Source organism: Bidens hawaiensis, unplaced genomic scaffold (assembly GCF_021521415.1).
Source record: "Bidens hawaiensis isolate Kalapana, Puna unplaced genomic scaffold, B.hawaiensis_p1.1 tig00037305_1, whole genome shotgun sequence".
NCBI lineage: Eukaryota > Viridiplantae > Streptophyta > Magnoliopsida > Asterales > Asteraceae > Bidens > Bidens hawaiensis.
The window spans coordinates 27,790-54,570 of NW_027496522.1; the positions used below are offsets into that span (position 1 = coordinate 27,790).

The following is a 26,781-nucleotide window of genomic DNA, read 5'->3' on the forward strand; positions in this document are numbered from 1 at the left end:
AAGAGACGCAAATTCAATTCTTTCATTAATAAGCATTTTTTGATCATCATTGTTAAAAAATAAACAAAATAAATAAATTATGAAAAGTTTTATAAAGTAAAAAAAAATCCAATAAAAATAAAACTGAAAAATCAATAAGTTGTGAAAATTTGAGAAAAAAATGAAAAAATTAGAAAAGAAATAAATCAATAAAGTTAAAAATAAAAAGCATAGATCTACATCAAGTATGTAGAATGAAAATCAGATCTAACAATCTAGGATAAACAAACATGGTACCAAACTACCAACTTATAATATTGGAGTTGACTATTCATGTGTGTTTTTCATCATGGCTGAAAACGACTACTTTCATGTTCTTTTTTATAATAATAAACACGTTCATGTAAAAAAAGCCACCTCCATCGTCTCACCATTTCTTCTCTCTCATATATTTCCGATTGTTGCATCAATGAACTCATCCAATGATTCATCGGTACGATTACAAATCCTGATGTTATCTCTAATTATATTCGTTTGATTTTATTATTTTTGAATGAATATTTATTTGTTTGTGTTTGAGCGGAGATGGAGTTCATTAACCATTGGAGACAAGATATGTGCCGCATTAACGCCATTGATGGCCATAGCTGAAGTTATATTATTCGCGGTCTCCGGCTGCTTCGATTTCCAATCGTGGAATTCTTCGACTTCTAAGAAACTTCGGTTTGATCATCAGCAGCTTTCTCGCCTTGCGTCCGGATCTAATTGTAAGTTTGGTAAATAAAAACTCCAAATAGCTAGTAATCACTTTTATGAATCTGATGCAACAACGAAGAGGTGCATATGGATTTGAAGTCGAATTTGGAGTTTTTTTAAAAGCAGATGCTAGAAATTATAGGAAAATTTGATGTTTGGTTTGTTTGACTTTTAAGGTCAACTGAAGTAAAACTAGATTCAAAATTGAACCAGACACTTAAAATTTTGGAAAATATGAGTGAAGATCAAATATTAAATATGGATTAAAAGTGGTTGTCAATACTTTATTGAAATTTAGGAACAATGAAGGTCAAACAGACTGCTTCCCAAATGTCTGTTTATGTAATTAGTGGTATAAACGAGCTCATGAGCTACTCGACAGCGGCTATGAAAGCTAGAATTGAGCTCTTGGGCCAAGTTTAAACAAGCCCGAGCCCAAAAACAAACATGTGTAATAAATGTGCTCAAGCCTGAGGTTCAGTTATCAAGCTCGAGTAGGCTCGTGAGCATTAATGAGCCGGTGATTTATACAGTTTTTATATGGTGTATAAAGTAAATTAATCATATATTTATCATTATCATGTCTAAAATTGTGATAAATGTGAGTAAATAATATATATATATATATATATATATATATATATATATATATATATATATATATATATATATATATAGGTTTAAGTTCAAGAAAGAAATCAAATTATTGTAAGAAATGAGAGAAATGAATATGAGCCACTAGTTTTATTTTTAGGTTTTAAATATTTAAAAATATATAAAAAAGATGTAAATGCAACAATAAATGCACACTCTCTCTCCAATTAATACAACTAATATAACCATAATAAATCTCTCTCTAATTAATATATATCTAACTAATTTAACTATAATAATTAAAAAGATAAAAACATTACTTTAGTTTTATTTTTTATTTACATATTCTTCATTTTATTCAACATGAATACAATTTATTCATATAACACTATTCTTTATATTAAAAAAAATAATTTCCACTCAATTTATTAGCATGTTTTTTAACACTAAATATCAAAACATAATATATATATATACATATATATTTTCAATTGGTATGCCTATAAAAATTATTCATAAATAATAATAAAAAAATATCATACAAATGTGTCCATTAAATGTAAACAATAAATATACAACCTATACAAAGTTATATAACCTACACTTGTTTTGAGCGATAAAAACGTACAGCATACAAAAAGCATACACCTTACATATGTAATTCGACATCGACAATTATATAAACTACACAAAGATACACATATCCTACACATGCGTAGGTTATATGTTTTTCATATGTATGTTATATGTTTTTTTATTCTTAGAACAAGTGTAAGTTATATGTTTTTGTGTAGGTTGTATATTTTTATTGACATTTAATGCAAACATGTGTAAGATAGTTTTTTGTATTATTCATCACAATGTAATTACGTGTTGATGGATATTGATATGTTGAGTTTGAAAAAATTGGTTTTGAATAAAAAGAAATTAATGTATGAATAAATTGTATTTGTGTAAGATAAAATTTTCGTGTGTAGGTTATATGTTTTCGTGTGCGTGTATATTTCATTGATGATAAATTTATGTGTAGGTTATATGTTGTTTTATTCTTAGAACAGGTGTAGATTATACATTTTTGTGTAGGTTGTATGATTTTTGTTGATTTTTAATGCAAACACATGTACAATAGTTTTTTTGTATTATTCGTTATAATCTAAGTATGTTTTGATGGATATTAATATATTGAGTTGGAAGAAATTAGTTTTGGATAGAAAGAAATTTTAATGATGAATAAATTATACTTGTGTAGGATAAAAATTCAAGACACAAAAAATAAGTTATAAAATAAATGAGTTTTTAATATTTTCAAATTATAATAATTTAATTAGTTATATTAATTAAGTAAATAAGTATTATGGTTTATTAGTTATATTAATTGAAGAAAAAGATAAATTAATACATTCTTTATTTAGCTTTAAGCATTTAAAACTTAAAACAAAACTAGTGGTTCATATTCATTTCTTGCATTTCTTGCAATAATATCATTTCTCTCTTGAATCATCCCCTATATATACATATATATATATATATATTATGTTATACATAAATATCATAATTATAAATATTTATATAAAAATAACGTTTAATGTATATAATTAATTAGTATGATAATTCATGAGTAATAAGTAAGCCGAGCCAGAGTTTGGAAATCTACCCACGATCATGGCTCGAGGTTTGGAAATAGAGACCAAAATGAGCTGAGCTAGTGAGCTATACCGAAACAAGCCGAAGCTCGGCTCATTACAACCTTATTTATGTTATACAGAGAAATACTGTAATTGAGGTGAATGGCTTTTATGCAACTTAACCGGTATAACAGTATTAGTTGTTTAGGCTATTACAGCATCGATAGAGTGTCTTTAAGCTGCACAAATTTATCTATAACACTTGTTTTGTGATTAGGATGATAGTATGATACCATATGTTCTAATGCAGCACACCTTCTGTTATTGGCTTATAACAATCATGTGGCAATGTCTAGCATGAGTTAAGAATGTTTCAAGAACTACCTTTTACACCTTCTCCATGTTCTTTTGCAGTTAGCGTCAATGAAGTCGAGGCGCTTTTTGAACTGTTTAAAAGCTTGAGTTCCTCCATTATTGATGATGGATTGATACACAAGGTTAGCATGGTATATTTGTTAAGTTTCTTTTGATTAGAAAAGGGTAATCTAGTGATTTTTTTTTATATTTTAAAAGCTTATTGCATCATATTATAGAAGGCAATGCTAATAACTTAATGTTCACTTTTGTGTAGGAAGAGCTCCGGTTAGCACTATTCAATACCCCTCAAGGTGAGAACCTATTTTTGGATCGGGTACATGCGCTATTAAAACTTGAATTTTAACTTGCCTTGTTTTGGTTAATCTACAAATACAAAAATGCTATATTGTTTATAGGTTTTTGATCTTTTTGATGAAAAGAAGAATGGTGTAATTGAGTTTGAGGAATTTGTTCATACTCTTAGTATCTTCCATCCCTATGCACCTATAGAAGATAAAATAAATTGTAAGATGTTAAAGCTATACTTTCAATCTTTCACAAACACTAAATTATAGACAATATCACAAAGTAGTTGTTTTTGTGAGTCTATTGCACCTATACAGCTATGGCCGAAACAAATCAGTCATTTGGCAATGTCTACTTTTACTCGTTTATCAGACTTAGACTTTTTTCCTGTCAATAATGACTTGAATAATGTGCTACATGAAAGAAGCGAAATAACTGAACCCAAACAAACCCGACAGTTTGGTTTTATGTTTTCACAGAAACTGAATCTTTGGTTTGGTTTCAGTTTTGCATGTAATATAACTGATAAGACCAAACCGAAAGACTTTTTTATGGATTTTCATATATTTAAATTGAATGTTAAGTAATTTATAAGATTTAAATAAATAGTGTAACCTAGTTGCCTAACCATTTTAGTCCCATATGTATAATAATCAAAAAATCACGAATCAACAAAAAGATTTTGGTGCAAGTTCATTACTTTTGACCATTTTAGTTATTCATCACTTTTCTTTGAAAATTGCAAGCCCAAATGATAAGACTGAAAAAAAAACCATAACGGTTTTCAAAAACTCAAAAATCGATTTTTGGTACAATTTGAGCCCAAATCCATGCACACCACCACTACATGAAACCGTATCATTTACAAATTTGTGCATGTATTGTTATTCGCGTGTGCATTATTATCTAAGAAGAGAATGATATATTTAGGCTTTAGGCAAGTAAAAGCAGATACATGACCAAAGATTCACGCATCTCCTTACTGTATGCATGAAACTATTCTCAAATGGTCATGGAAGTATGACATACACAGAAAAATGGCTACGTTTGTGATTTTCTACTAAATTGTATCTATCATAAATTATATATTTAAAGTTTGATTTTATTTCTGCAGTTGCTTTTAGGCTCTATGATCTGAGACAGACGGGGTATATTGAGAGAGAGGAAGTAAGTACTCTGTACTAAGTATGTTGTAAATGTAATGTTAGTAATAAATGAAATTGATAAAGAAATTACCAATGGGCACAAAAGTTTTATATGATTATTGCAATAATATAATTCTTATTATTATGTAAAATGGGCATAAAAGTTTGCATATTAATGTGAATAGGTGAAGCAAATGCTGATAGCTATATTAATAGAATCTGAGATGAATTTATCAGATGATCTTCTTGAGGCTATTATTGACAAAGTAAGATCAAATTTGTTATAATTCTTTATATTTTATTTTACTAACCAATAAAAGATGTATAATTATTATTATTATTATTATGATTGTTGTTGCAGACATTTGCTGATGCGGATGCAGATGGAGATGGTAAAATATGCAAAGAGGAATGGAAAGAGTTTGTGCTTCGGTACCCCGGGCTTTTGAAGAACATGACTCTTCCTTACCTTGTGTATGTCACTATTCTTGTTCCAAAAGTAATAAAAAAAATTTCCAATGTTAATACTCATTTACTTATGAATGAGTCGATTTTTCTTATGTCTATCAAGGAAAGTATAGTATCATATTTACTGCACAAAAAGTCATAATATAATATATACCAATTTTCAAATGCATGACATGTATGCCCTTTCTAAAAACATGTGTTAGAATATGACAGTTTGGAGTACAAGGAGAAAGAAAAGGGTATAATGGTCATATTATAAATTATATTTAACGAAATTGGTAGGCATGAAATTTGAAATATTTTAAATGGTTATATTTGATATTAACTTTTTTAGTCTAGTAAATATGATATTATGCAAGTTTTCAAGGGTATATACGAAATTACCTCGTTTTTAAGCAAAACATGAAAGTTTTGCTAAGATACGAATGAGACTGGCGGGTAAATGGGTGGAGGAGGTTTCAAATTATTATTGTTAATGCATACAACTTATTTTTTATTTTTCTTTCAGAGATTTAGATCGCAATAACATTGTTTTTGAAATCATGATTGAGATTTTAATTATTTATAAATATTCAAAGCATGCACAGAAAGCGTTTCACCATCATCTGATTTATACGGTGTAATTTCAATGATAATTCAGGGACATCACCACAGCATTTCCAAGTTTTGTTTTCCACACATCGGTCGAGGATGCAAATTAAATTTATTTTTTCATTATAATGGAAATCTATAACCCGATGCGCCCTTTGCCCCATGAAAAACTCAGCTGGCAAGTTGAAACCTTTTGAAAAAAAAATTGTATATATGAATACCCAAAATGGCTTCAAATTACTACTAGTAATTATGGGAAATTTAACGGGCGGAAGACAGATGTATATTTCAAGAGCGATTTGTTCAAGTAGTCGTAGACCCGAAGAACTTGAGAAACTAACAGGTATTGTTCTCAGTTTTAACATGTAAAAGTTGTACATATAAAGACGTTATTTCAAATGTAGCCTGATGTTGTATATAACACAACTAATTTGAATAGCATAGCAGATTATTTTTATGTACATGTTTGAGCTTCAGTAGTTTGGCAGATTACTTTTTTACCAGGTAATTGTGGTTGCTACAAACTGTTTTTGATGATTATCTTTGCATAAGAGGTGGCAAAGTTGAACCTGGTTGATGATAATGTTTTTGTACTAGTCTCGTTATTGTACGTTGTTAACAAGAAAAACAAGTTTATAAACATAAATTATTAACAGCTAATTATAAATTTAATGTCTGAATAAAAAGAAAAATTATTTATGAAGAATAAAAATTTTGTATCAAAGAAAGCAAAAAAGTCATTATTGTTCCTAATATTATATCTCCCAAGCATAACTTTCAAATTCACTTTATTTCTACAAATTTAATATATGGAACCGCCTAGTCGCTTATGCCTCGCAATATGCTACAAAGTTAATATATTGAGCCGCCTAATCGCCTATGCCGCGCAATATGAAGGGGAAAAAAGCCTAAAACTGGGTTATGTGAGAGGAAAGGAAAGGAGCAAAAGAGAGATGGCATGTTTTTAGAGCTAGTTTGGGCTCTAAAAATGACAAAGTCTAAATAAGGTGGACTGGGTTTTACACGGTCACGTTTTTAAACCCATTGTAAGTACACTTTGTTTTCATTTCCAATATATACCTTTTAGATGATTAGATTGTATGCATTTGTATCACTAGTTGATTACATCAAACAAAGTGCATTTAAAATACAAACGAATATGTACACTTGTTTTACCATCACCTATCATGTTTGTCGCCACTAGACGTCATAAAATACAAATATAGCTAGCTGGTGACAGGATGTGGTTTCATACGAACCTATTTAACCTGTTATTTTAACAAGCTAATCCAACCAGAACCGACGTGTTATAATATTAATGGTTGAACACTTGAACCAATTTCATCAACTCTTAACTAGTAATATTAGTGTCATGAAATAAACATCATTTTCATTAGTCACAGGAACTTCATTTCAACCTTAACTTTTGTTTTCCCACCCACACGTGATCTTCTTCCAACTTCGATTCTTCATCTCTTTATATCAACCATCAAACCAACCTTTGATCCCTCATTACCCGTCTCAAAATGAACCAAAACCCAATCCCAGAAGGCCTCACCGAAGACGAATACTCCGAGCTCCAACTAATAATCAACGAACACCACATTTTCGACCAAACGCCCAACACATGCACGTCCATCATACCCAACACATCGACGCACCAGCACACGTAGTCTGGCCGTTGGTTCGCCAGTTCGACAACCCACAAAGGTACAAGCATTTTGTCAAGAGTTGCAACATGTCGGGTGATGGTGGTGTTGGCAGCATACGTGAAGTGACTGTCATGTCGGGTCTACCAGCTTCCACGAGCACCGAGCGCCTTGAAATGCTCGATGATGAGAAGCATATATTGAGCTTTAGAGTTGTGGGTGGTGAACACAGGTTGAGTAACTATCTGTCTGTTACTTCGGTTAACGAGTTGATTAAGAAGGATGGGAAGGTTTACACGGTTGTTTTGGAGTCGTATGTTGTTGATGTGCCTCCGGGGAACACGGTGGAGGATACGAAGATGTTTACGGATACGGTTGTTAAGTTGAATCTACAAAAGTTGAGTCTTGTTGCATTGTCTTGTATGCATGAAAATGAATGATTATGGTGGCGGTGGTGACATTAGTATTAAGCATACAACTATAATAAATCAAGATTTTGATGGGTGAATCTTTGAGTGGTAGGGTTTTTTGTTTCATTGTTGAACAAGTGTAAATTTTAATAAGTCATTGTATGGGGTGAATGTCATGAATGTGGTAACGGTAAACAATTGTATATTCTTGTTTTGGGCATTCAATGTTAAGTGTGTGGTGAGTGGCCTATGTAATGTGGATTAAGTTTGTTGAAAAATAATAGTCAAATAGTGTGACAATTTTTTTATTTTCAGATGTTTGAAGATTCTTCTATCGAGTAACAATGTCTACTTTAGAATCAGGATAAACACATAATAGTTGAGATTGGAGAAATTTGACACTATTGGGAGATACTTTATGTATAAATTGTGGTATACGCAGAAATCAATTGACCACTTGCTCATCTCTTGTATGGCTACTTAGGTCATTTTAGTGACAAGTTTGTTTATGGCTAAATATCCATATACCTTTAGATGTGGCTTTGGTGAGACAAATGCTTAATTTGGGGCTAATCAAGATGAGGCAAAAGATAAGAAGACGATACAATTCATTATTTAGACATTTTTAATACATAATTCTGTTTATGTGGTGATTGTTCTGTTTTTCTTGGGCTCTACAGACCAAATTAGGTATAGCGTGTTTTGCGAAATATAAAGTAACATAATAAAAAATGCCTTGACAACATTCGCGTATTGTTTTAAATTAAAAAGAGGCGTATACTAGATAAAGAATATAAACATATTAAACTTAGTAGAATTCCCATTAGTTTGATATTGTTAGGATACCCTTTATCGAATCATCCTACTGGAAGCCGTGCAGCATGGGCAACATCCGAGTCAGTGGCGGATCCAGGAATTTTTTTTGGGTGGTTCACTACTTTTATATGTTTCAATTTCACCGAGTCGGGTATATAAAATTTCGGGTCGGTTTGAGGTTCGGGTCGGTTCGATGGTTCGGGAAAATACCTCTTCATATTCAAAATACCTACAAATCAACAATTTCAAACTAACAAATTTAAAACTAAGAAACTAACAAAAACTAACAAACTAACAAATTAAAACCAATAATCATTAAGGCTTTATTTGAAATAAATAAAAAAAATAAAGGTATTCACATAAGTTTATTTAGTGAAATAAATAAAAAATAAAGTTACAATTACAAATATCAAAACAAATTTTCACTCAGACAAATCGTCGAACAGGTGGAGGGCATCCCTGGATTCGGGAATCGTCATAAGAATTAAGAAGGACTGGCCGACTGGGTTGGATCAATTAAATAAAATGAATCATACAAGAAGCAAAAAAATACCTACAAGGAGCAGTGACTAGTGAGCAGGCAAAGGACACCAGTCTGCAGCGACGGACGACGGTGTGGACAACCGGGTTTAGTTTGGTCAATATCGGTTTTTGTTGGAATTGATTTTTATGGGGGCAAGGATTGGTTCAGGGGTTTGAAACCAGTTCGGTTTACCGTTTACGTGTGACTGATTCAATCAGAGGCGGAGGCGGACGGCGGTGTGCCGGTGCCGGAGACTGGAGTGGCTGAGCTGAGGGTGGACTGTGGAGTGGTGGACAGAGGACAGAGGCGCTGCAGCTGCTGAGTGAGCTGCTTGCCTGCTTTGCTTATGTTATAACTTATAAAAAACCCTAACAGGCTAACATCGGACTTAGGGTAAAAAAAAAAAAAACTGTTAAAAACGGGAATTGAACTTGCGACCTCCGGGTTACAAAACCCACAAACTACCAGCCGGGCATGCACTTTATATGTTTTTAAGATGGTTCCTGTATAATTTATAAGGTGGTTCCTTTATTATTTTCTATATATAAATACACTATAATTTCGAAACTCGGGTGGTTCCGCGGAACCACCCATTTGTATGCTGGATCCGCCCATGATCCGAGTAGATAACCATCATAGTCTATTTACCCTGTAACAACAACATTAACCATAAGTTGATATCCATGAAAACACCACCATTATCAATCATCTTAATAGTACCGGCCTAACATTAAATAAAATTCCTAACTCCAACCCACCCGACTCAACTTAACTCCATTTCTCCTCCTTCAACCTCAACACAAACCCTGACTCCATCCAATGGCTGTCAAAGACGGCAGAGTTCGTGATATCGAAGGTGGACGATCTGATGAACTGGGCCCGGCGTGGATCCATCTGGCCCATGACGTTCGGGCTGGCCTGCTGTGCGGTGGAGATGATGCATACCGGAGCTGCTAGGTATGACTTGGATCGCTTTGGGATCATATTCAGACCCAGCCCTAGGCAGTCCGATTGTATGATTGTTGCGGGTACTCTTACCAATAAGATGGCTCCTGCTCTCAGAAAGTAAGTTAGTTGTGTTTAACCTTTTGGCTTTTGTTAGGGTTTCATGAGTATTGACTGTTATACTGTTTAGGGGTGTGCACCGTTCAGTTCAGTTCGGTTCGATTGTTGGTTTGGTTCCATCAATAACCAAAGTTGAATTTGGGCTGAAACTTTTATTTACAAATACATGAAATGGATGCATAAATACGTGAAATGAGTGCATAAACACATGAAGTGGAGATTAAATACGTAAGTTAGAGGTATAAAAGCTAGAAATATATGAAAATATGAATGGTTTGGTTTGGTTAACCAAGGTTGCAATAAATAAACGATAACTGCTTTTCACTTAATTTCGGTTCGGTTTCATCGATTTACAGTTTGGTTTGGTTAACGGTTCGGTTATTGTTCACCCCTAAATTACTGTTTATGCTTGCGTATGTTTGAAAGAAAGTTTGTTTTTTGGTCACTGGTAGCTAATTTGAATAAATTTTAGGGTTGTTTTGTTTGTGCTGCTTCAATTATTATTTTTAGGATCAATTGAAATTCTTGATTTACTAGTTAAAATGTCAAATATGGGTGTGTAATTTTATTTATGTTATTTTTATTTTCAAATAGAAGTCAGAGCATTAGGCATGCTGCATTGTTTCACTTTTAGAAAACTTAAATAAGGGATGTGCAATTTCATGTAGTTAGCTTTTGTTTAAAAGGCTTGAGGCTAGGGCTTTGGGTTCTCAAGGCGTTGCCCTATGTACAACTTAATAAGCTTTATGCACAACCAAAAGCCGCATCTTCTCTTTTGCATAAGTTTGGCTTATTTTTACATATCAGTCTTCTTCTTACCCTAATTTTGAGCAGTTTTGACTCACATGTGCATTAAGAGTCGCCTAAAAGGCCTTGAGGCGTTTTTCAGATTGTATCAGGCACACCTTTTTAAACAAGATTATTGGCGTGATTATTGAAATTTTTATATAATTTTAAACGTTTACTAATGAGTAATTTATGATTGAGAAAAGGTAAATTTCTGGTGCCTTCAAATTCATTCACAATGTCTTAACCTTCCTCTTACATATTTATATTTTGAACTATGAACAAATCCACACGGACTGTATGCAGTAGTTTGGTAATTACATGTATGAGTAGGTTCTAAAAGTTTGAGCTTCTGTATTATTTCTATTTTTGTTTAGAATTTTTAGTGTTTCCTGAGTGTTGAGTGTGGACTGCTGCACTGTTTATGCTTGTGTAGTTTTGAAAGATGGCACTTACAAGTAAACAAGCACTCACATAAAGAAAGTTGTTTTCTGGCTACTATTAGCTAGTTTGAGTGAATTTTATTTTTGTTTGTGTTGCTTGAGTCCTTTATATTAGAATTTTTTAGGGTTTTTTTTTACTATAATTAACAGTGGATTTAAGAATTTAGTGGCCATGATTATAGTTTGCTACTTTCCTTTTAACAGAAGTGCTACATATGCTTGAAACAAAAGTGCACTGTGGAACATCAATTGTAAGGTTTTTGTCTGGGCTCATTATATTTTGCTGTATATGCTTGAAACTTGAAAAGGCTTCAAAGTTATCTTTCCAGCTTGAACAAAATAGGGGTGGGCAATTTTGTGACTAATTTGTCATGTGTTACTTGCTTTTACAAAGATTGATTGCTTAACTGTGTCCCGATTAGATTGCTTCATCAGTACTTTCTATTTGTGGAATATACAATACTAACACAACTTATAAGTGAACATGTTAAAAGGTGGCCTCAGGTTGAAGCCTTGGTGAACCCCTTTTGATGGTCAAGTCAATGATGTTAGGATCAACATATTGTGTACGTAACATTTGTATACATGCATGTATGTGAGCACGTTAAAAGTGCCATCTTTCTATCATTAACAAAAAATTGATCAACATCTCACAAGAATTTCAGTTGCCTATGTTGATTCTGCTTTGACCAACCTTTCATGACATTTCATTCTACCAAATTCTCGTGATATGTTTAAAATTATTACATGTTGGATTGAAATGGTAAACTCATGTCACTTGCAGGGTGTATGACCAGATGCCCGAACCAAGATGGGTGATTTCCATGGGAAGCTGTGCAAATGGTGGTGGATACTACCACTACTCATACTCTGTTGTAAGGGGTTGTGACAGGATCGTCCCGGTTGACATTTATGTCCCTGGGTGCCCACCCACAGCCGAGGCTCTCTTATACGGGCTTCTGCAGTTGCAGAAAAAGATCAACCGACGCAAGGACTTTCTTCACTGGTGGACTAAGTGAGGCTTTCGCTGCGCTGTGTTTTCTGTTTTTACCAAATAAGTTGTGTGTTTGCTATGTATCATGCAACTATTAGACACCCGAAGTGGTTTGTTTTCTATGGCTGATTGTTGTTTTTGTTAAGATGGAGATTAAATAAGACACGTAAAATGGCTTGTTATGTTTACAAATTCTTTGTTTATCCGGTGCTTAATTTGCACGAATTATTATTGTAACTTTGGTTTGGATACGAATGATATTTTTGAAAGTTTTTAGGGAAGTATATGATATCTAGAATCAGGTTTTGATAAGTATATTATTTTAAAAGTTTCTAAGATATAATTCTCATGATTTTGTCATTCGGTCAGAATTATCCTGAAAGATCATTATATGCTAAAGTTACATACTTGTTGGAAAACCTAACTTTTGGAAGATGCAAGTTTTATACTAAACGCTTTTAAAATACCTATTAAACTCTACCCTATAACGTATTCCTTTGAGATGGGATATATTCATTGTCTCCCACATATGATGCACATTAACTAGGCTTAAACCTCCAAATAAGGTAAACAAGATACTTATTTTTCATTGTTAAACATCTAAATCAAACACACATAATAATGCTCACCAAATGAGAATACCTTACGTATAAAATGAGTAACATCTAATTTAACATGATATAATGAAAGAATAATATGTATTAAGGGGGTGTTTGGGTGAGCTTATAATTTTGTTTTTTTGCTTATTTGCTTTTTGAAAAGCTCCATTTTGAAGCTTTTGGAGTTGCTTTACCAAACACGTTGTGCTTTTCAACAAACAAATAGCAAATAAGCAAGTTTTAGAAGCGCACCCAAACACCACCTAAGAATAACAAATTCTAACGAATCGTTGTATCCGTTTAAAGTAACACAATCTAAACCAGGGTTTAGATAAGGATTTCCTCATTTCCACAAGGTGAAACCACTCCAATAACTAATGATTACTAGCCACACTCAAGATTTCCAAAACAAACAACACAATTAGCCTCGGGGCTACCTATAAGCATACTACACATTTGTTTTCTTTTGTTTTTTACTTTTTTTTTTTTTTTTTTACCATTTAGAATCAACATATATCTGTTGTACATTTACACAATAATAATTTAAAAACTTTATATTTATCTATATCACCTTTATATATACATTTTTTATTTTGTTTCTGTAGGATTATATAACAGATATTATTATATTATCTTCCGGGGGTCCAAATATATGAACCGGTAACAAAATATCCATCCAGTATAACAAAACAAACAAACATATGTCTAATCTGAGTCTGACCTAGCCTAGGGTTTTACTTTACTCTACTCCCAATTAAATGGCTGACGACGCACACTACCACCAATCCGGCGACTCCGTCAAACGCAAGTACGAAGACTCTTCTGCCTCCGGCCGCCGTGTCAGCGGATTCTCCGACTCCGCCGCTCCGGCGTACAACAACGTGCCTCCGCCGATGGACGGGATCCAGCTGGTCAAACAGAAGGCGCAGGAGATCGCTGCGCGGCTGTTTTATAACGCCGAATCCAAGCGCTCCAAGTTCGATAATGACGGAGGAAGCGGATGGGATAGTAATAATAATGACAGCAGCAGCAGCAGAGATTATACTGGTACGGATTTTTATTAAGTTAGGGTTTATGAGTGTGAGTGTGTTTGTACGGATTACGGACACGTCGGTTCAGTAGCTGCTAATCTGTCATATTTTTTATTTTTTATGATTTTTAGTTTAGGATGCCGACTTGTTTGTTGTTCCATTTAATTTGCTATTTGTTAATTAGGCTTTGTGAACGTTACTACAGTTTTTTTGCTTGGATTTAAGGTGACGGATAGGATAGGGCTGTGAACGAACCGACTGTTTGTGAACCGTCTTTATGTTGGTTTATTTTATAAGTGATGAACATAAACACATGTTTACTTCATTCATTTACATTTGTGTTCATTTGACTATTAAACTTTATAGTTTTTATTAATAATTAAACATGTATAAGACTTTAATAGGTGCTCTTTTATGACTTTTTTTTATGTTTCTGAACTGTTCTTTACTTCGTTTTGAATGTTAATGAACACACATAAACGGTCATGAACATGTTCATGCTCTTAACTAACGAACATGAAGAAAGTTAGTTTGTTTAAGTGTTTGTGTTCGGTTAAAGTTAAATGAATGAAAACGAACATGCCCTTGTTTGTGTTCGTTTACAATCGGTTTCCTGTTTAGACAATTTTGGTTGCTTAGTTTTGAGGATTTTACAATTTTAGTTACAATTTTGGGAGCTTAGTAATCTTTTTGTATGTTCTCTAAATAAGAACATTTCATTGATGTGTCTTTTAGTATAAGTTATAGAACTGCTACATCGGTTCTTCAAAGACTGTTTTGATTAGATTATCTCTCTAGGTTAATTTATAATGAAAATTAGTGTAACACAGCAATCATGTTGATTGCAACTGTTCATTTGAAGTTTTGATATAATTAACCGGTTTTGTGTGTGTTTTCTTCAGTTTGAATGTGTTGATTGTTTATGTTTTATGAATTCATGTTTCTAATTTTTAATCATTACAGATTATGGACATGCTGCACCTTCAATACCATCAAGTTATAGTTATACAAACTCTAGCAAGAAAATTGAAATTCCAAATGGCAAAGTTGGTGTCATTATTGGCAAAGCTGGGGAAACTATAAAGTATCTTCAACTGCAATCTGGAGCAAAGATTCAGATCACCAGGGATACGGATGCTGACCCACATTCACTTACTAGAGATGTAGACATTTCAGGTTCTGCAGACGCTATTGCAAAAGCTGAGCAGTTGATCAAAGATGTTCTTGCTGAGGTATTTATTCAATCAACTTCAATATATATCAGTATCTCCTGTTTCTAATATACAAACATTTTGATGATCAATCGTATGTGTTCTGTAAACCAGGCTGAGTCAGGGGGGTCTGGCACAGTTTCTAGAAGGGTGAGTGGTCAGTCGGGTGGAGGCGAACAGTTTGTGATGAAAGTTCCAAACAAGAAGGTATTATATGTTCAAAAGTAATAACAGTTTGTTTGAAAATATTCTTTGCAAGTGTCTTTTAGTTCTTTACATGACATGATTTCACTATGCTTTCAGGTTGGTCTTGTTATTGGTAAAGGTGGCGAGACAATAAAAAGCATGCAAGCCACTACAGGAGCACGTATTCAGGTTTATATAGATTCATTATTATTGTTAACATGGTGTAAAATCAACTTTTAATTTGAACTATTTGTAATTAAGATGTTTATTAATTTATAACTCAGGTGATACCGTTACACCTGCCACCTGGTGATACATCAACCGAGAGGACAGTGCAGATAGATGGAACGAGTGAGCAGATAGAGGCTGCGAAACAAATGGTTAATGAAGTAATTAGCGAGGTATGCTTTATGCCTGTCTGTATATCAGTATATGTATGCATATATACATATATCTGGTTTATTAAAGTTGATAATTGATTAATTATAATTATTATGTAGAACCGTCCAAGAAATTCAATGGGCGGTGGATATTCTCAGCAAGGTGGTTATCAAGCCCAGCCCCCCACAAGCTGGGCCCCACCAGGTCAACAAATGCAGCAACAGGGTGGATATGGCTACTATGGTCAACCTGGTGTGTACCCTGGTCAAGGTGGTTACCCCCAGATGCCATATGGCAGTGGGTATGCCACTGGGTGGGACCAGTCAACAGGTCAACAGACCGGTCAGGGTGGTGGTTATGATTATTACAGTCAGCAGCAAAATCAACAGACTCAACCGCCTGGTGCTGGTGCACCGGGATCTACAGATGCATCAGGTTATGGGTATGGGCAACAAGGTCAAGGTTATGGTCAGGATGGATATTATCAACAAGGTTATGGTAATCCTGCAGCTGGATATAATGTTGCGGGTCAAAGTCAAGCTTCTGATGGTCAAACTGGAGGGTATGGTGTGCAGGGTGATGGTTCTAGTCAAGCTCCTCCAACTTCCGCAGCTCAATCTGGTTATGGTCAACAGTCTGTTCAAAACCCGAGCTATCCGTCTCAGGGTTCTGCTCAACAAGGGTATGGAAGTCAACCTGGATATGGCAGTTATGGACCACCTCCGACACAAAAGCCGCCTGTAAGTCAACCTACTAACGGGCAGTCGCCCAGTGCAACTGGCTATGGTCAACCATCATATGGTGGACCGCCTGCTTATGCTGGTGCGGGGTATGGTCAACCACCATATGGTGGACCGCCTGCTGGTCAGGCGAGCTACGGGGCGCAGCAACCGCCAGCATATGGCAGTGGATATCAATCTACTGCTGGTTATGGTTCTGATGCAGCAGCGTCTCAGGCGGCTCCACCTGGTTCTAAAGGCTCACCGCAGCAGAGTTAAGAGTAAGTGATGGGTTTAATGTAGGTTGTAGTGGAGTTGATACCGAGGATGTTTTGGATTGCTTAATGATTTTGTTAATTGGTGGATTAGTTATTTTATGGATCGCAGTTTCAGACAGTCTTATGAACATGCAAATCATACAATTTTATAATTGCTATTTTTCTGTTATTAATTATTCTTGTAGTTTTTTTTATAAAAGGTATCATTGTCACATGTTTGTTAGTGTAGCATGCATCTTTGATTCTTTACATGGTTATTTGGTATTCAGCGTATGAAAAATGACACTTAAGTGTCATGATGTCGAGGCAAATGAATTTCTTTCTGAAGAGCGAGTCAACGCAGACCATTTGTCCGAGTGTTTTGCACTTTAAACACAACTTGCTCAAGTGTCAGTTCACAGCTTGCTGACCATTTACGGTTAGGTGTTGTGGGTGGCAGTCAAACCATCCGTCAAACCATTACGTGTTGCTCGTTAGGCGCTACCTTGTTATTTGCTAAACGGGTGCGGGAGATTGAGGACGGAGCACGAACGGTATAACAATAAGTACTGATTCGACTAGCTCGAACGTGGGGAACGAAGGCTTGAATGTGAACAAATAGCTGACTCTTGCAAGTTTGTGGCCAGCGATCACCCACAAAGCTAAGAGGCAACTGACACCGAATATCCTCGTAAAGGCAGCAAGGCGTGTCGCCTTCGAATTGAGTAGTGAGTCTTCTTTCTACTCTCTACTTTTGTAATAGAAAGTAGACTCAAGCCTCACCCCTCCATGTATGTGAATTTTCCGAATCTAGTTATATGGACTGATCTTTTTCCGGGTCTATTTTAATAGATAGAGATAGACAGGAACTAAGCAATAAGAACAGAATACCAAAGGCTTACTCCCTTTTCTCTCTACTCTATCTATGAAGGCTATGAAGGAATTCGTTCATAGAATGCTTTTTGCTTGCACTTTTTTATTAAATAGGTCTTCTCCCTTCGATCCGCGAAGTAGGCAAGCAGGAATCTCCCCCCCTTTCTGTCTAATCCTGATATGGGTATTGGCGCCTTTGATTAAAGAATGTTCTCCGCCTTTTTCCTCCACCTACCGGAATTTTTTTTCCAACCAACCAAATTCACCAACTCACAATTTTATTAAAAAGAATAGATAAAATTTAATTGTGTACGCATTTTATTATGCTTATGTGGTTACAACTTTCCCATTTAGCATATGTGAAGTATTATGTGACGATCAAAGTCCTTTGTTCATTTAGTATGCGGCGATCAAAGTCCTGTATTCATATGGGGTCGCGCCTGTTAGGGGGATACATTGAGAGCATTTATAGATAAACATCCTGTGGTGGACCCCCCCGACCATGCCCTCTGTCGTGCCATCGGAACCAGCCTTGCAGGTGGACGGTGATTGTGTGCTGGAATGTATTAAAACCTTCCCAAAAGGTACATCTTGTGGGAGGGATGGTTTGCGGGCCTAACATATTTTAGACGCTTTCTGTGGCCAGGGGTCCCCGACCGCCTCCGGGCTCTTAAAGGCCATTACTGATGTTGTCAACTTGTGGCTTGGGGGGCTTTGTCCAAAAGTTCTAGCGGAGTTTATTGCTTAGGCACCGTTGACCCCCTGTTGAAGCCTGACAATGGAATTAGACCCATCACAGTTGGGGCCATTTGGAGAAGATTGGTGTCGAAAGTCGCTATGCGTAAAATAGGGAAAAAGGTGGCCGCTTATCTAGGGGATTTCCAATTCGGGGTTGGGATCCCTAATGGGGCAGAAGCGGTATTGCATAGTGCTAACAGATTTTTGAGTGCGTTTCATTCTGACGGGTCCCTGGCTATGCTCACTGTTGATTTTTCTAACGTCTTCAACGAGGTGGATCGGACGACCCTTCTCAGGGAAGTTAGCTGCATATGTCCATCCATCTTCCCATAGGTCTAGTTTTTATATGCCCGCCCCACCCGTTTATATGTGGGGATACTTATATTGGGGCTTTTACTGGGGTGCAGCAAGGGGACCCCCTTGGCCCTCTTCTTTTTGCGCTAGTCCTTCATCCGCTCATCTCATCCCTAGGGTGCAGGGGACCTGTTCCTTGCCCTTCCATGCTTGGTATTTAGAGGATGATACTATCATTGGTAAGGCTGAGGAGGTCGCTAGAGCGTTGGGCATTATTCGCTTAGAGGGGGCGTCTCTAGGGCTTAGGCTTAATATTCGAAAAACGGAGATTTTTTGGCTGTCAAGTGATGATTCGAAGAAAGTGTCGGGTTTATTCCCTGGAGAGATTAGCAGGCCTGTGACGGGAGTTAAACTCCTGGGGGGAGCGGTTAGTCAGGATGCAGGGTTTATTCGGTATTTGGCAACTAAAATAGCTTTGAGGGCGGTTGAACTTATGAAACGTCTGCTGGACCTGAGGGACCCCCAAAGTGAGCTCCTTTTGTTGCGCTCGTGCATGGGGGTTGCTAAGTTAGTGCTTGGGCTCCGGACCTATCAACCTGAACATGACAAAGAGGCTGTGTCCATCTTTGATGCGGGCCTACAGGGGGAAATTGAAGATATTGTTGTGTGTGGAGGACCGCATTTTGGGGACCTCCAGTGGAGGTTGGCTTCCTTCCCTATGATTTGCAGAGGCTTAGGAATTTTCTCGGCTGAGGATGTCTCCGCATATGCCTTTGTGGCTTCCAGGTCTCAGTCGTGGAAATTGTAGGACCACATCCTGCGAAACGCTGGTGTTATGGGGTAGATCCCGACTACTTTTTTGCACTTGGTAATATTGGAACAACTCTCCCGGACCTTGATATAGGTGGTTTTACTGATAAGGAGACGCCCCCAAGAAACCTCAGCAAACCTTGGCGAGTGCTCTTTATGGTAAACACGTACATGATTTGGAGGAGCGATTCGATATGACCCCGAGACAAAATACAGTTTTAGCTCGTCTCAAGGGAGCTCATGCCCAGGATTTTTTGACTGTTGTGCCCATTGAAGGACTTGGGCAACGGATGTCGGCAGTTGAATACAAAGCCATCCTTAAATACCGGCTTATGATTCCTCTTTTCCCTTCAGATGAATCATGTCCCATTTGTAAAAAAGCTTGTTTGGATAGATTTGGTGAGCATGCCCTCCACTGTAAGGAATTGCCGGGATTCAAGTATCGTCATGACTGGATTAGAGATGTCTTATGGGATGTGCTTAGACGTGCCGGGATCTCAGCCAAGAATAAGGCACCTGTTAACTTTTTGACTGATCCGCGAGAGGGAAGATCTACCCTGCGTCATGCCGATGTTCTTGTGTTTGGCTGGGCAGGGGGTAAGCATGCGTGTGTTGACCTCACTGGGGTGTACCTGTTGGTGGGGTTGAGAGACAGTGGCTTCGTACCGGGACAGACGGTTTTAAGAGCGGAATCTAGGAAGGTTGCTAAGCATGAGACAGCGTGTTTGGAGAATCAGCACGTGTGCATTCCATTTGCCTTCGACACTTTTGGATCCCTAGCTCCCAAGGCGGTTTGCTTCTTGAAGCGGGTGCAGAAGGTGGTCCACAGTGACTCACAGAGCCCGAGGAACCAAAGATTTATATTTAGTAGAATGAGTTTTGCGATTCAAAAGGGGATAGTGGCACAGCTTGTTGCTCGTTTACTCATTATCCAGATGTAGCTCGGTTTGTATTATATATAAAAATTAATTAAAAAACCCAAAAAGAAAGTATTATTTGAAAAGTATTTTTTAAATTTTAGTTAAACCACATTGTCTTAGTATAGACTGTTTATACACATTGATCGCATCTTTTAAATGTTGGTTCACCGACCACATTAAAGATTAGTGTATGAAGACTTGAGTAAATCATACAAATCATCACCCAAGGATCATGCACGCTGATATTCTGTACTTAGTGTACGTTATGTATACATAATACAGTTCTTGTAACGACTATTTGGTTCTGTACTTCTGTGTTGTTTTATTAAAACCGATTTCTCGATAATGTACCAGTTTTGCATGTACTCAAACTCGAAAAACCAAACCGAACGGACTTTTATGACAGAACAGAATCCATCAACACCAGGTTTGCATGGATTCAATCATTCTAGCTGAATATTTGTTATTGAATCTAGATTATTATTTTTATTTTTTATTGTTAAAGTAATTTATATAATATAATGTTACTATATAGCATAGCTCAAAGTGTTTATATAAATTATCAACGTTTATCAACTCGAATGAAGCCGAGTTTAAACGAGCCAAGGCTAAGATATAACTCGTAGTAAACAAGCATGTTATTGGTAAAACCAGTATTAAACTTCTATAACAATTTAGAAATCATCTGTGATTATACTTTTCACATTAGTATCAAGCGATCCAAAGTGATAAAACAACTCCATCCCGGGTCTCAGTTTTCACAAGAAAAACAAAACGATCATATTCAATCTGTAAAAGTAACAAAATTTCCGTTATCGTATATTCTAACCATCTCTTTATTTGACCCTTTATCTTCAAAAGCAACGTCAGTTTTTTACCCGGTGGAACTCTCTTAGACGTTTTGACTCTTAAACGCGGGGAACACTAGCAATACTATAAACGCTAAGAAAGAACCTAAGATCATCTTGATAGCATACCCAACTGTATTTTGGTTGACGCTAGTGGACCCACTTACGGTTGTACAAGTTGTCATTGCTTCAGCAGAAGGCAAGGCTTCAATAACCGCATCAGCTAAATCAGTTATAAACGTAGAGGTGCAACCAAGAGCTGGGACCCGCCCCCAATTTTCAACCCCGGATTCAAGAGCCAGCTCTTTGTATTCCATATCTATTTCTTCAAGTGTCTCTATATGCTCACTCACAAAACTGCACATTCACAAAACCAAACACCAAAAATGAGCGGGTTTGGTAACATGCAACGGGCCAAAAAGGTAATTAACCAGTAAACATGCTCTGTGTTCGTTCGTAACTTTAATCGTACAAAGGATCTACTATGAACACTTAATCGAACAGAGTTTTCTTGTTAATCGTACAAACGTTTGTTCGTTAATAATATAAACAAAGAGTTCAGAAACGTAAACGAACAAACATCACTAAGCTAAAACCGATTAAAAGTAAATGTGAACAACAATGTGTTGGGCCTGAATAGCTATTGAAACTTTTAGACTAAATTGTAATGGGCCTAAAATATATATTAACAAATGTAAACGAACGAACTTAACCAAATGTAAACGAACGAGCATAATCGAACGAATATGAACACATTTAAACGAACAAACGTAAACAAACATTCATGAACATAAATGAACGAACGAGACAAGTTTTCATGTTGGTTCGTTTAACTAAATGAACAAACATTTTTGTTTGTGTTCGTTTATTGAAGAAACGAACATAAACAAACCTCCCACTGAACGGTTCACTAAACATTCGGTTCGTTTACAGGCCTAGATAAATTTACGGTAAGGGTTGGGTCAGGTTGGGCGAGTCACTTTTTATTCCAAAATTTTAACTTCTAGCAAAATTTTTGGTCACTTCAACAATAACACTAACAACATATCTTTAAATAAAATGATAAAAAATTAAAGGCTTAAGTTTAAAACATAACCTAACAGGAACCGCAAGGAGACTCTTAACACCACTTTTGCCAAGCTCAACAAGTACTTCATCTGTGTAAGGTTTTAACCACTGAACAGGCCCCACTCGACTCTGATATAAAAAGAAATAAAGAAGACGAAAATGAGACATCATAAATAATGAGAGCATTGCATACATCCCATTGTAAACTTCACTAACTACATATTTATTCAACACAGAACTACAATTGCGTACACCCCCTTGTAAACTTCACTAATCGCATAATTACCCAACCCAAACCTAAATTGCATATATCCCATCCCATATTGAAATATCGCATAATGAGAAAAATACCCTTTCAACACTTAAAACCCCCTATAAAAAATAACCAACTGATTCCATTTTTATGATTGTCACACGTATTTTTTATGACTGTTAGTCTGTTACTCCAAATTCTCGTAATAAAGAAGAGTAGAGTATATACATAGACAAAAGAAAGACAAAAGTGGGTAAATATGAAAATTTCAGAAGGAACCAAAAAAAAAGAACAATAGTTAAAATGGGGTAAATATAAAAATTTGAGAAATTCCGTATAAAAAATATTAGTTAAAATGAGTAAATATGATTTAAGAAATTTTATACTAATAGGTTTTGAAGATATAAACCTATAATGTATTGTCTACAAAATAATTCAAAGTGAGTAAATTTGATACTTTTTTCATTAAGGGAGTGGATATATGCAATTTTGGTTTTGGGTTGGGTAAATATGTAAATTAATGAAGTTTAAAAGGGGAATGCATGCAATTGCCCCATAATAATAAACAAACCATCATATACGTGTCGCATTGATATAAATCTTTACACTTCCCGTTTAGTAAATTATTGACTACGGAGCAAGATATAAACATAGAAACAGATAAACGACTAACAGAAAAATAAGAAGTTAAATAGATAACCTGATAAGCGAGTTTGTGGTCATTGTTAATTCCTCTAGCTTTAAGTTCTTGCATGATTAAGTAAATGCAGTCTTCCATTTGATCCTTATATGGATCACCAGCGTCTCTAACATAACTAACCGGAACCCCATGTGCGCTAAAGAATATCATCACCTACAAATTTAATCCAAAAAACAATTTTAAAACTACATTCAGATTTCAAATTCCAAATAAACAGAAAATGAACTAACCTCTTCAGGCGAACCAAAAGTTTGCAATTCTTTCTGAATTAAATTAGCCATTGATTTCACATAACCGCCACGTTGATACCATGATTGAATAATAGCAACAGGAAGTTTTGACAAAGTATTATCATCTCTGAAGATGTTAACTCAGATTACTTTTTGCTAAATGAAAGAATAAAACAATTAAATAACACCAAATTATGAAATTCTGATTTTGTTTTACCTAAATAGGTTTTGAAGAACACGGACACTTGAACCAGTTGTAGAAATTGAATACTGAGGATAAAGAGGAAGCACAACGAGCTTCTTGATATTGTCCCGCTTAATCTGTCATGATTAAGAAATAAGCATCACTATTAGTATTTTAAATAAGCCAGCAAACAAATCATATCTTCGGCATGAAGTTTGGTTGTTTAATAAACCAACGAGCATGAACAGAACTTGCTGTTTATTTAGTTAGACGAACAACGTAAAGATGTCATGTTCTTTCATTTATGTTTAAGAACTTTGATTGATGTTCGTTTATGTTTGTTCATTTAAGTTTGTTCAAGATTTGTTCATGTAGGTTTGTTTATATTCATTTAAATTTTTTAGACCATTATAATTTAGTCTAGTCTTTAACAATTATAATATATCACTCAATACAATTTGGTTTAATTTATTAACTTGTAAGCCCAACAGATAGACGTTCACGTGCACTTTTAATTGGGATTCGCTAAATTTTGTATGTTAGTTTATGTCCGTTCATCCATGTACCGTTATGTTCGTTTGTTTATGATCATTTATGTCCATTTACGTTCATGAACCGTTCGTCTATACCAATAACGGACGGACATAAACGAACACGAACATGCTCATTATCTTAAGGAACAAAGATGAACAAGAAAACCATGTTCGTTGAATTTTTCATGTTCAATCGTTGCTCAGTTGAAGATGAACGGAGTCGGATGGACACTGACATCCCCCATTTGTGTTCATTCGGTTCGTTTACACACCTAGTTTTAATCATGTAAACTCAAGCAGGAACGACTTTAGTCTCCCCATTGGGCCTGCCTTATAAATTTTGGGAGAATTAAGTTGTTTGTTACTTTGTTTAACACTTAATAGTTAATACTTGCCTGCTGAACAGCTTCCTCAGTAAACGGGTGCCAGTAACGCATGGCCACATAGACATTAGCAGCCACTTTCTTTGCTTCAAGTGCCAATTTAAGAGCATCAGCCTGCAACAAACAACAATGTTAAAAGTAATCAATATTAATATTAACATATTACAAATTTTCTGATAAATTTATAACATGTATTACCTGTTCATCTGTTATCTTTCTCAGAGGTGAACCACCTCCAATTGAAGCATACCCTTCTTTACTTTTGGGTGCCCTAAGTGTAGAAATGAGTCGCGCCAAGGGTCGTTGTAGAAACCTAAACAACCTTGGGAGACGAATGATGTCCTGTATCAATAAACATTAATAATGAAACAGAAGTATTGAAATTAAGTTGGCATAAAAACTGATATTGAAATGGGATTGAGTAACATACAGGGTCTGCAAATAAATTATACAGAAAGGGTTGAACATCATTAAGTGTATCTGGGCCTCCAAGATTCAAAAGAAGTACTCCAACTTTATCTTCATCAACATGTGAATGAGATTCAATAGCAGTTAAAGGATGAATACACGCTTCTGCAGAGCATAAGGTTTTTCCAGCTTGACTTCTGTTTTGAACAGTATCCAATTGCAAGTTCTGGAAGGTTCTTCCAGTTGTACCAGAGGTCAAAGACGATTGATGTGGTAGTTGACCAGTATGGCTGCAAGTTGGAACTTAAAGATTAATTGTAAGAAAATAACCATGATAAAAAATTTCAAGTATGAACTTTTAACCTATCAACAATGCAACCCTAGAGGCTTTATGGTTTCTTAAAGATGCTTATTTGGAAAAACTATAGGAATAATAGCATAACACAAATAAGTCAAGTATACATCGCGTATGCAAGGTTTGTTGTTTGAAATATCTAAAAGTTATTTATAGATGATACTTTAACTTGTTAACTTTTAATCTGTAAACACTAGAATGTAAGATATTCTCATCATCTGTGGTCAGATTTTTTCAATTGATGGTGTAATTTGTTCGAATGCTCAAAACCCATTGCTCAATTGATAGTCAAATTTGTTTCAATCAGATTTGAAAAACTCAAAACACATTGCAATCGGCGATCTAGCTTGTTCGATTACCAGTTAACTGCGTTAGGCACTGCATCAAACGACATCACGCATCTACCTCATAACGTGATGCACACATCAACTGTGCATCACTGAAGCGATGCGATACATCACCGCATCATGTGATATTGTGATGCGCACATTTTAAAACCAAGTATCGATTGAACAAATCCGTCCAGAAACAGAGATGATGAGAATATATTATACTTTAGTGTTTACAAACTAACAAGTCAAACTATATCCAGATAGTTTCTTCGGTTTCCGCACTCTAAGAGATGCTTTTTTTAGCAATATTTGTGTTTTAAGAGTAGAACCTATTAGTTGTAACTGTATATATAGCAATGTGTTTCCTTTCTTCATGCAGCTCCATATGCTAAAAGGCTCATACAAGTTATCAAAACTGCTGACACGTAATACAGGTTTGAATCCACATAACTGTATGAACCTATATTTCATCAGCTGTTCAGCCCAACTTGCAAGAACTATTTAGTATATGAAGCAGGTACAAGAAAGGAAACACTTAGATATCTATAGAATTACAACTAGTGGTTTAAAATCATCAAAAACAAATAATATTAAATAAAAACCTCTCTTAGATGGAGTTTTTGAGCAAACTAACTAGCTGCATATAGTCAGTCAGTCATATAGAACAGGTATGAAACTAAGCTAGTCAGATTACTAAACGGTTTTGTGTTGTAGCATCAAACATGAAGAAACACTAAGTGACCCCGGCAGATTACGGATAATCTTAGGGTTAAGTAGATGTTTCCCACGAGGGTTAGGTCCGGCAAAGATGGTTATTCTTCTGATGACCTGCAAAACAGACACCGTGAGCTCGTCACTGAGAAGGGGGGGTACCTCCTTGTGACCACCCTCCGGCGTGAGAATCAGACTAGATTGCTCTGAATATAAGTGTATATTAAGAGAAATAGCTATATAATATCAG

The 26,781-nt window shown here is 35.5% G+C and overlaps 3 protein-coding genes and 2 pseudogenes across 4 annotated transcripts; 4 read left to right on the top strand and 1 right to left on the bottom strand.

Moving 5' to 3' along the window:
• The first annotated feature begins 567 nt into the window (after window positions 1-567).
• LOC143589275 (calcineurin B-like protein 10) lies at window positions 568-5,942 on the top strand. Its single transcript, XM_077070092.1, has 8 exons — window positions 568-746; window positions 3,369-3,451; window positions 3,586-3,645; window positions 3,728-3,836; window positions 4,732-4,784; window positions 4,948-5,028; window positions 5,124-5,236; window positions 5,871-5,942. The coding sequence occupies exons 1-8, from the start codon at window positions 617-619 to the stop codon at window positions 5,929-5,931; spliced, it is 690 nt and encodes a 229-aa protein (XP_076926207.1). The 5' UTR covers window positions 568-616; the 3' UTR covers window positions 5,932-5,942.
• Window positions 5,943-7,130: 1,188 nt separating this feature from the next.
• LOC143589276 (abscisic acid receptor PYL2 pseudogene) lies at window positions 7,131-7,967 on the top strand (annotated as a pseudogene).
• Window positions 7,968-9,974: 2,007 nt separating this feature from the next.
• LOC143589274 (NADH dehydrogenase [ubiquinone] iron-sulfur protein 7, mitochondrial-like) lies at window positions 9,975-12,744 on the top strand (annotated as a pseudogene). Its single transcript, XR_013145241.1, has 2 exons — window positions 9,975-10,284; window positions 12,298-12,744. The product of XR_013145241.1 is annotated as an NADH dehydrogenase [ubiquinone] iron-sulfur protein 7, mitochondrial-like (transcript).
• A 1,077-nt stretch (window positions 12,745-13,821) lies between these two features.
• Window positions 13,822-17,081, top strand: LOC143589272 (uncharacterized). Its single transcript, XM_077070089.1, has 6 exons — window positions 13,822-14,153; window positions 15,101-15,369; window positions 15,463-15,555; window positions 15,652-15,723; window positions 15,819-15,935; window positions 16,035-17,081. Exons 1-6 carry the CDS (start codon window positions 13,865-13,867, stop codon window positions 16,911-16,913), a joined length of 1,719 nt encoding a protein of 572 aa, XP_076926204.1. The 5' UTR covers window positions 13,822-13,864; the 3' UTR covers window positions 16,914-17,081.
• A 4,133-nt stretch (window positions 17,082-21,214) lies between these two features.
• On the bottom strand, window positions 21,215-25,437 carry LOC143589273 (ferrochelatase-1, chloroplastic/mitochondrial-like; the record flags this gene model as incomplete). The annotated part of the gene is made up of 8 exons (XM_077070090.1): window positions 21,215-21,731; window positions 22,471-22,571; window positions 23,396-23,548; window positions 23,626-23,752; window positions 23,843-23,946; window positions 24,738-24,839; window positions 24,924-25,067; window positions 25,156-25,437. Coding segments are annotated over 8 exons (1,326 nt in total), but the record flags the coding sequence as incomplete, so codon positions are not given.
• Between the last annotated feature and the right edge of the window lie 1,344 nt (window positions 25,438-26,781).

What these genes read in the sequence shown, in the direction of transcription:
- LOC143589275 (XM_077070092.1), top strand. Translation starts at nt 617, where the DNA reads ATGGCCATAGCTGAAGTTATATTATTCGCGGTCTCCGGCTGCTTCGAT. An exon ending in AGAACCTATTTTTGGATCGG is followed by an intron (nt 3,646 to 3,727) that starts GTACATGCGCTA and finishes TATTGTTTATAG; the next exon opens with GTTTTTGATCTTTTTGATGA. An exon ending in GGTATATTGAGAGAGAGGAA is followed by an intron (nt 4,785 to 4,947) that starts GTAAGTACTCTG and finishes TAATGTGAATAG; the next exon opens with GTGAAGCAAATGCTGATAGC.
- LOC143589272 (XM_077070089.1), top strand. Translation starts at nt 13,865, where the DNA reads ATGGCTGACGACGCACACTACCACCAATCCGGCGACTCCGTCAAACGC. An exon ending in CAGCAGCAGAGATTATACTG is followed by an intron (nt 14,154 to 15,100) that starts GTACGGATTTTT and finishes TAATCATTACAG; the next exon opens with ATTATGGACATGCTGCACCT. An exon ending in TCAAAGATGTTCTTGCTGAG is followed by an intron (nt 15,370 to 15,462) that starts GTATTTATTCAA and finishes TCTGTAAACCAG; the next exon opens with GCTGAGTCAGGGGGGTCTGG.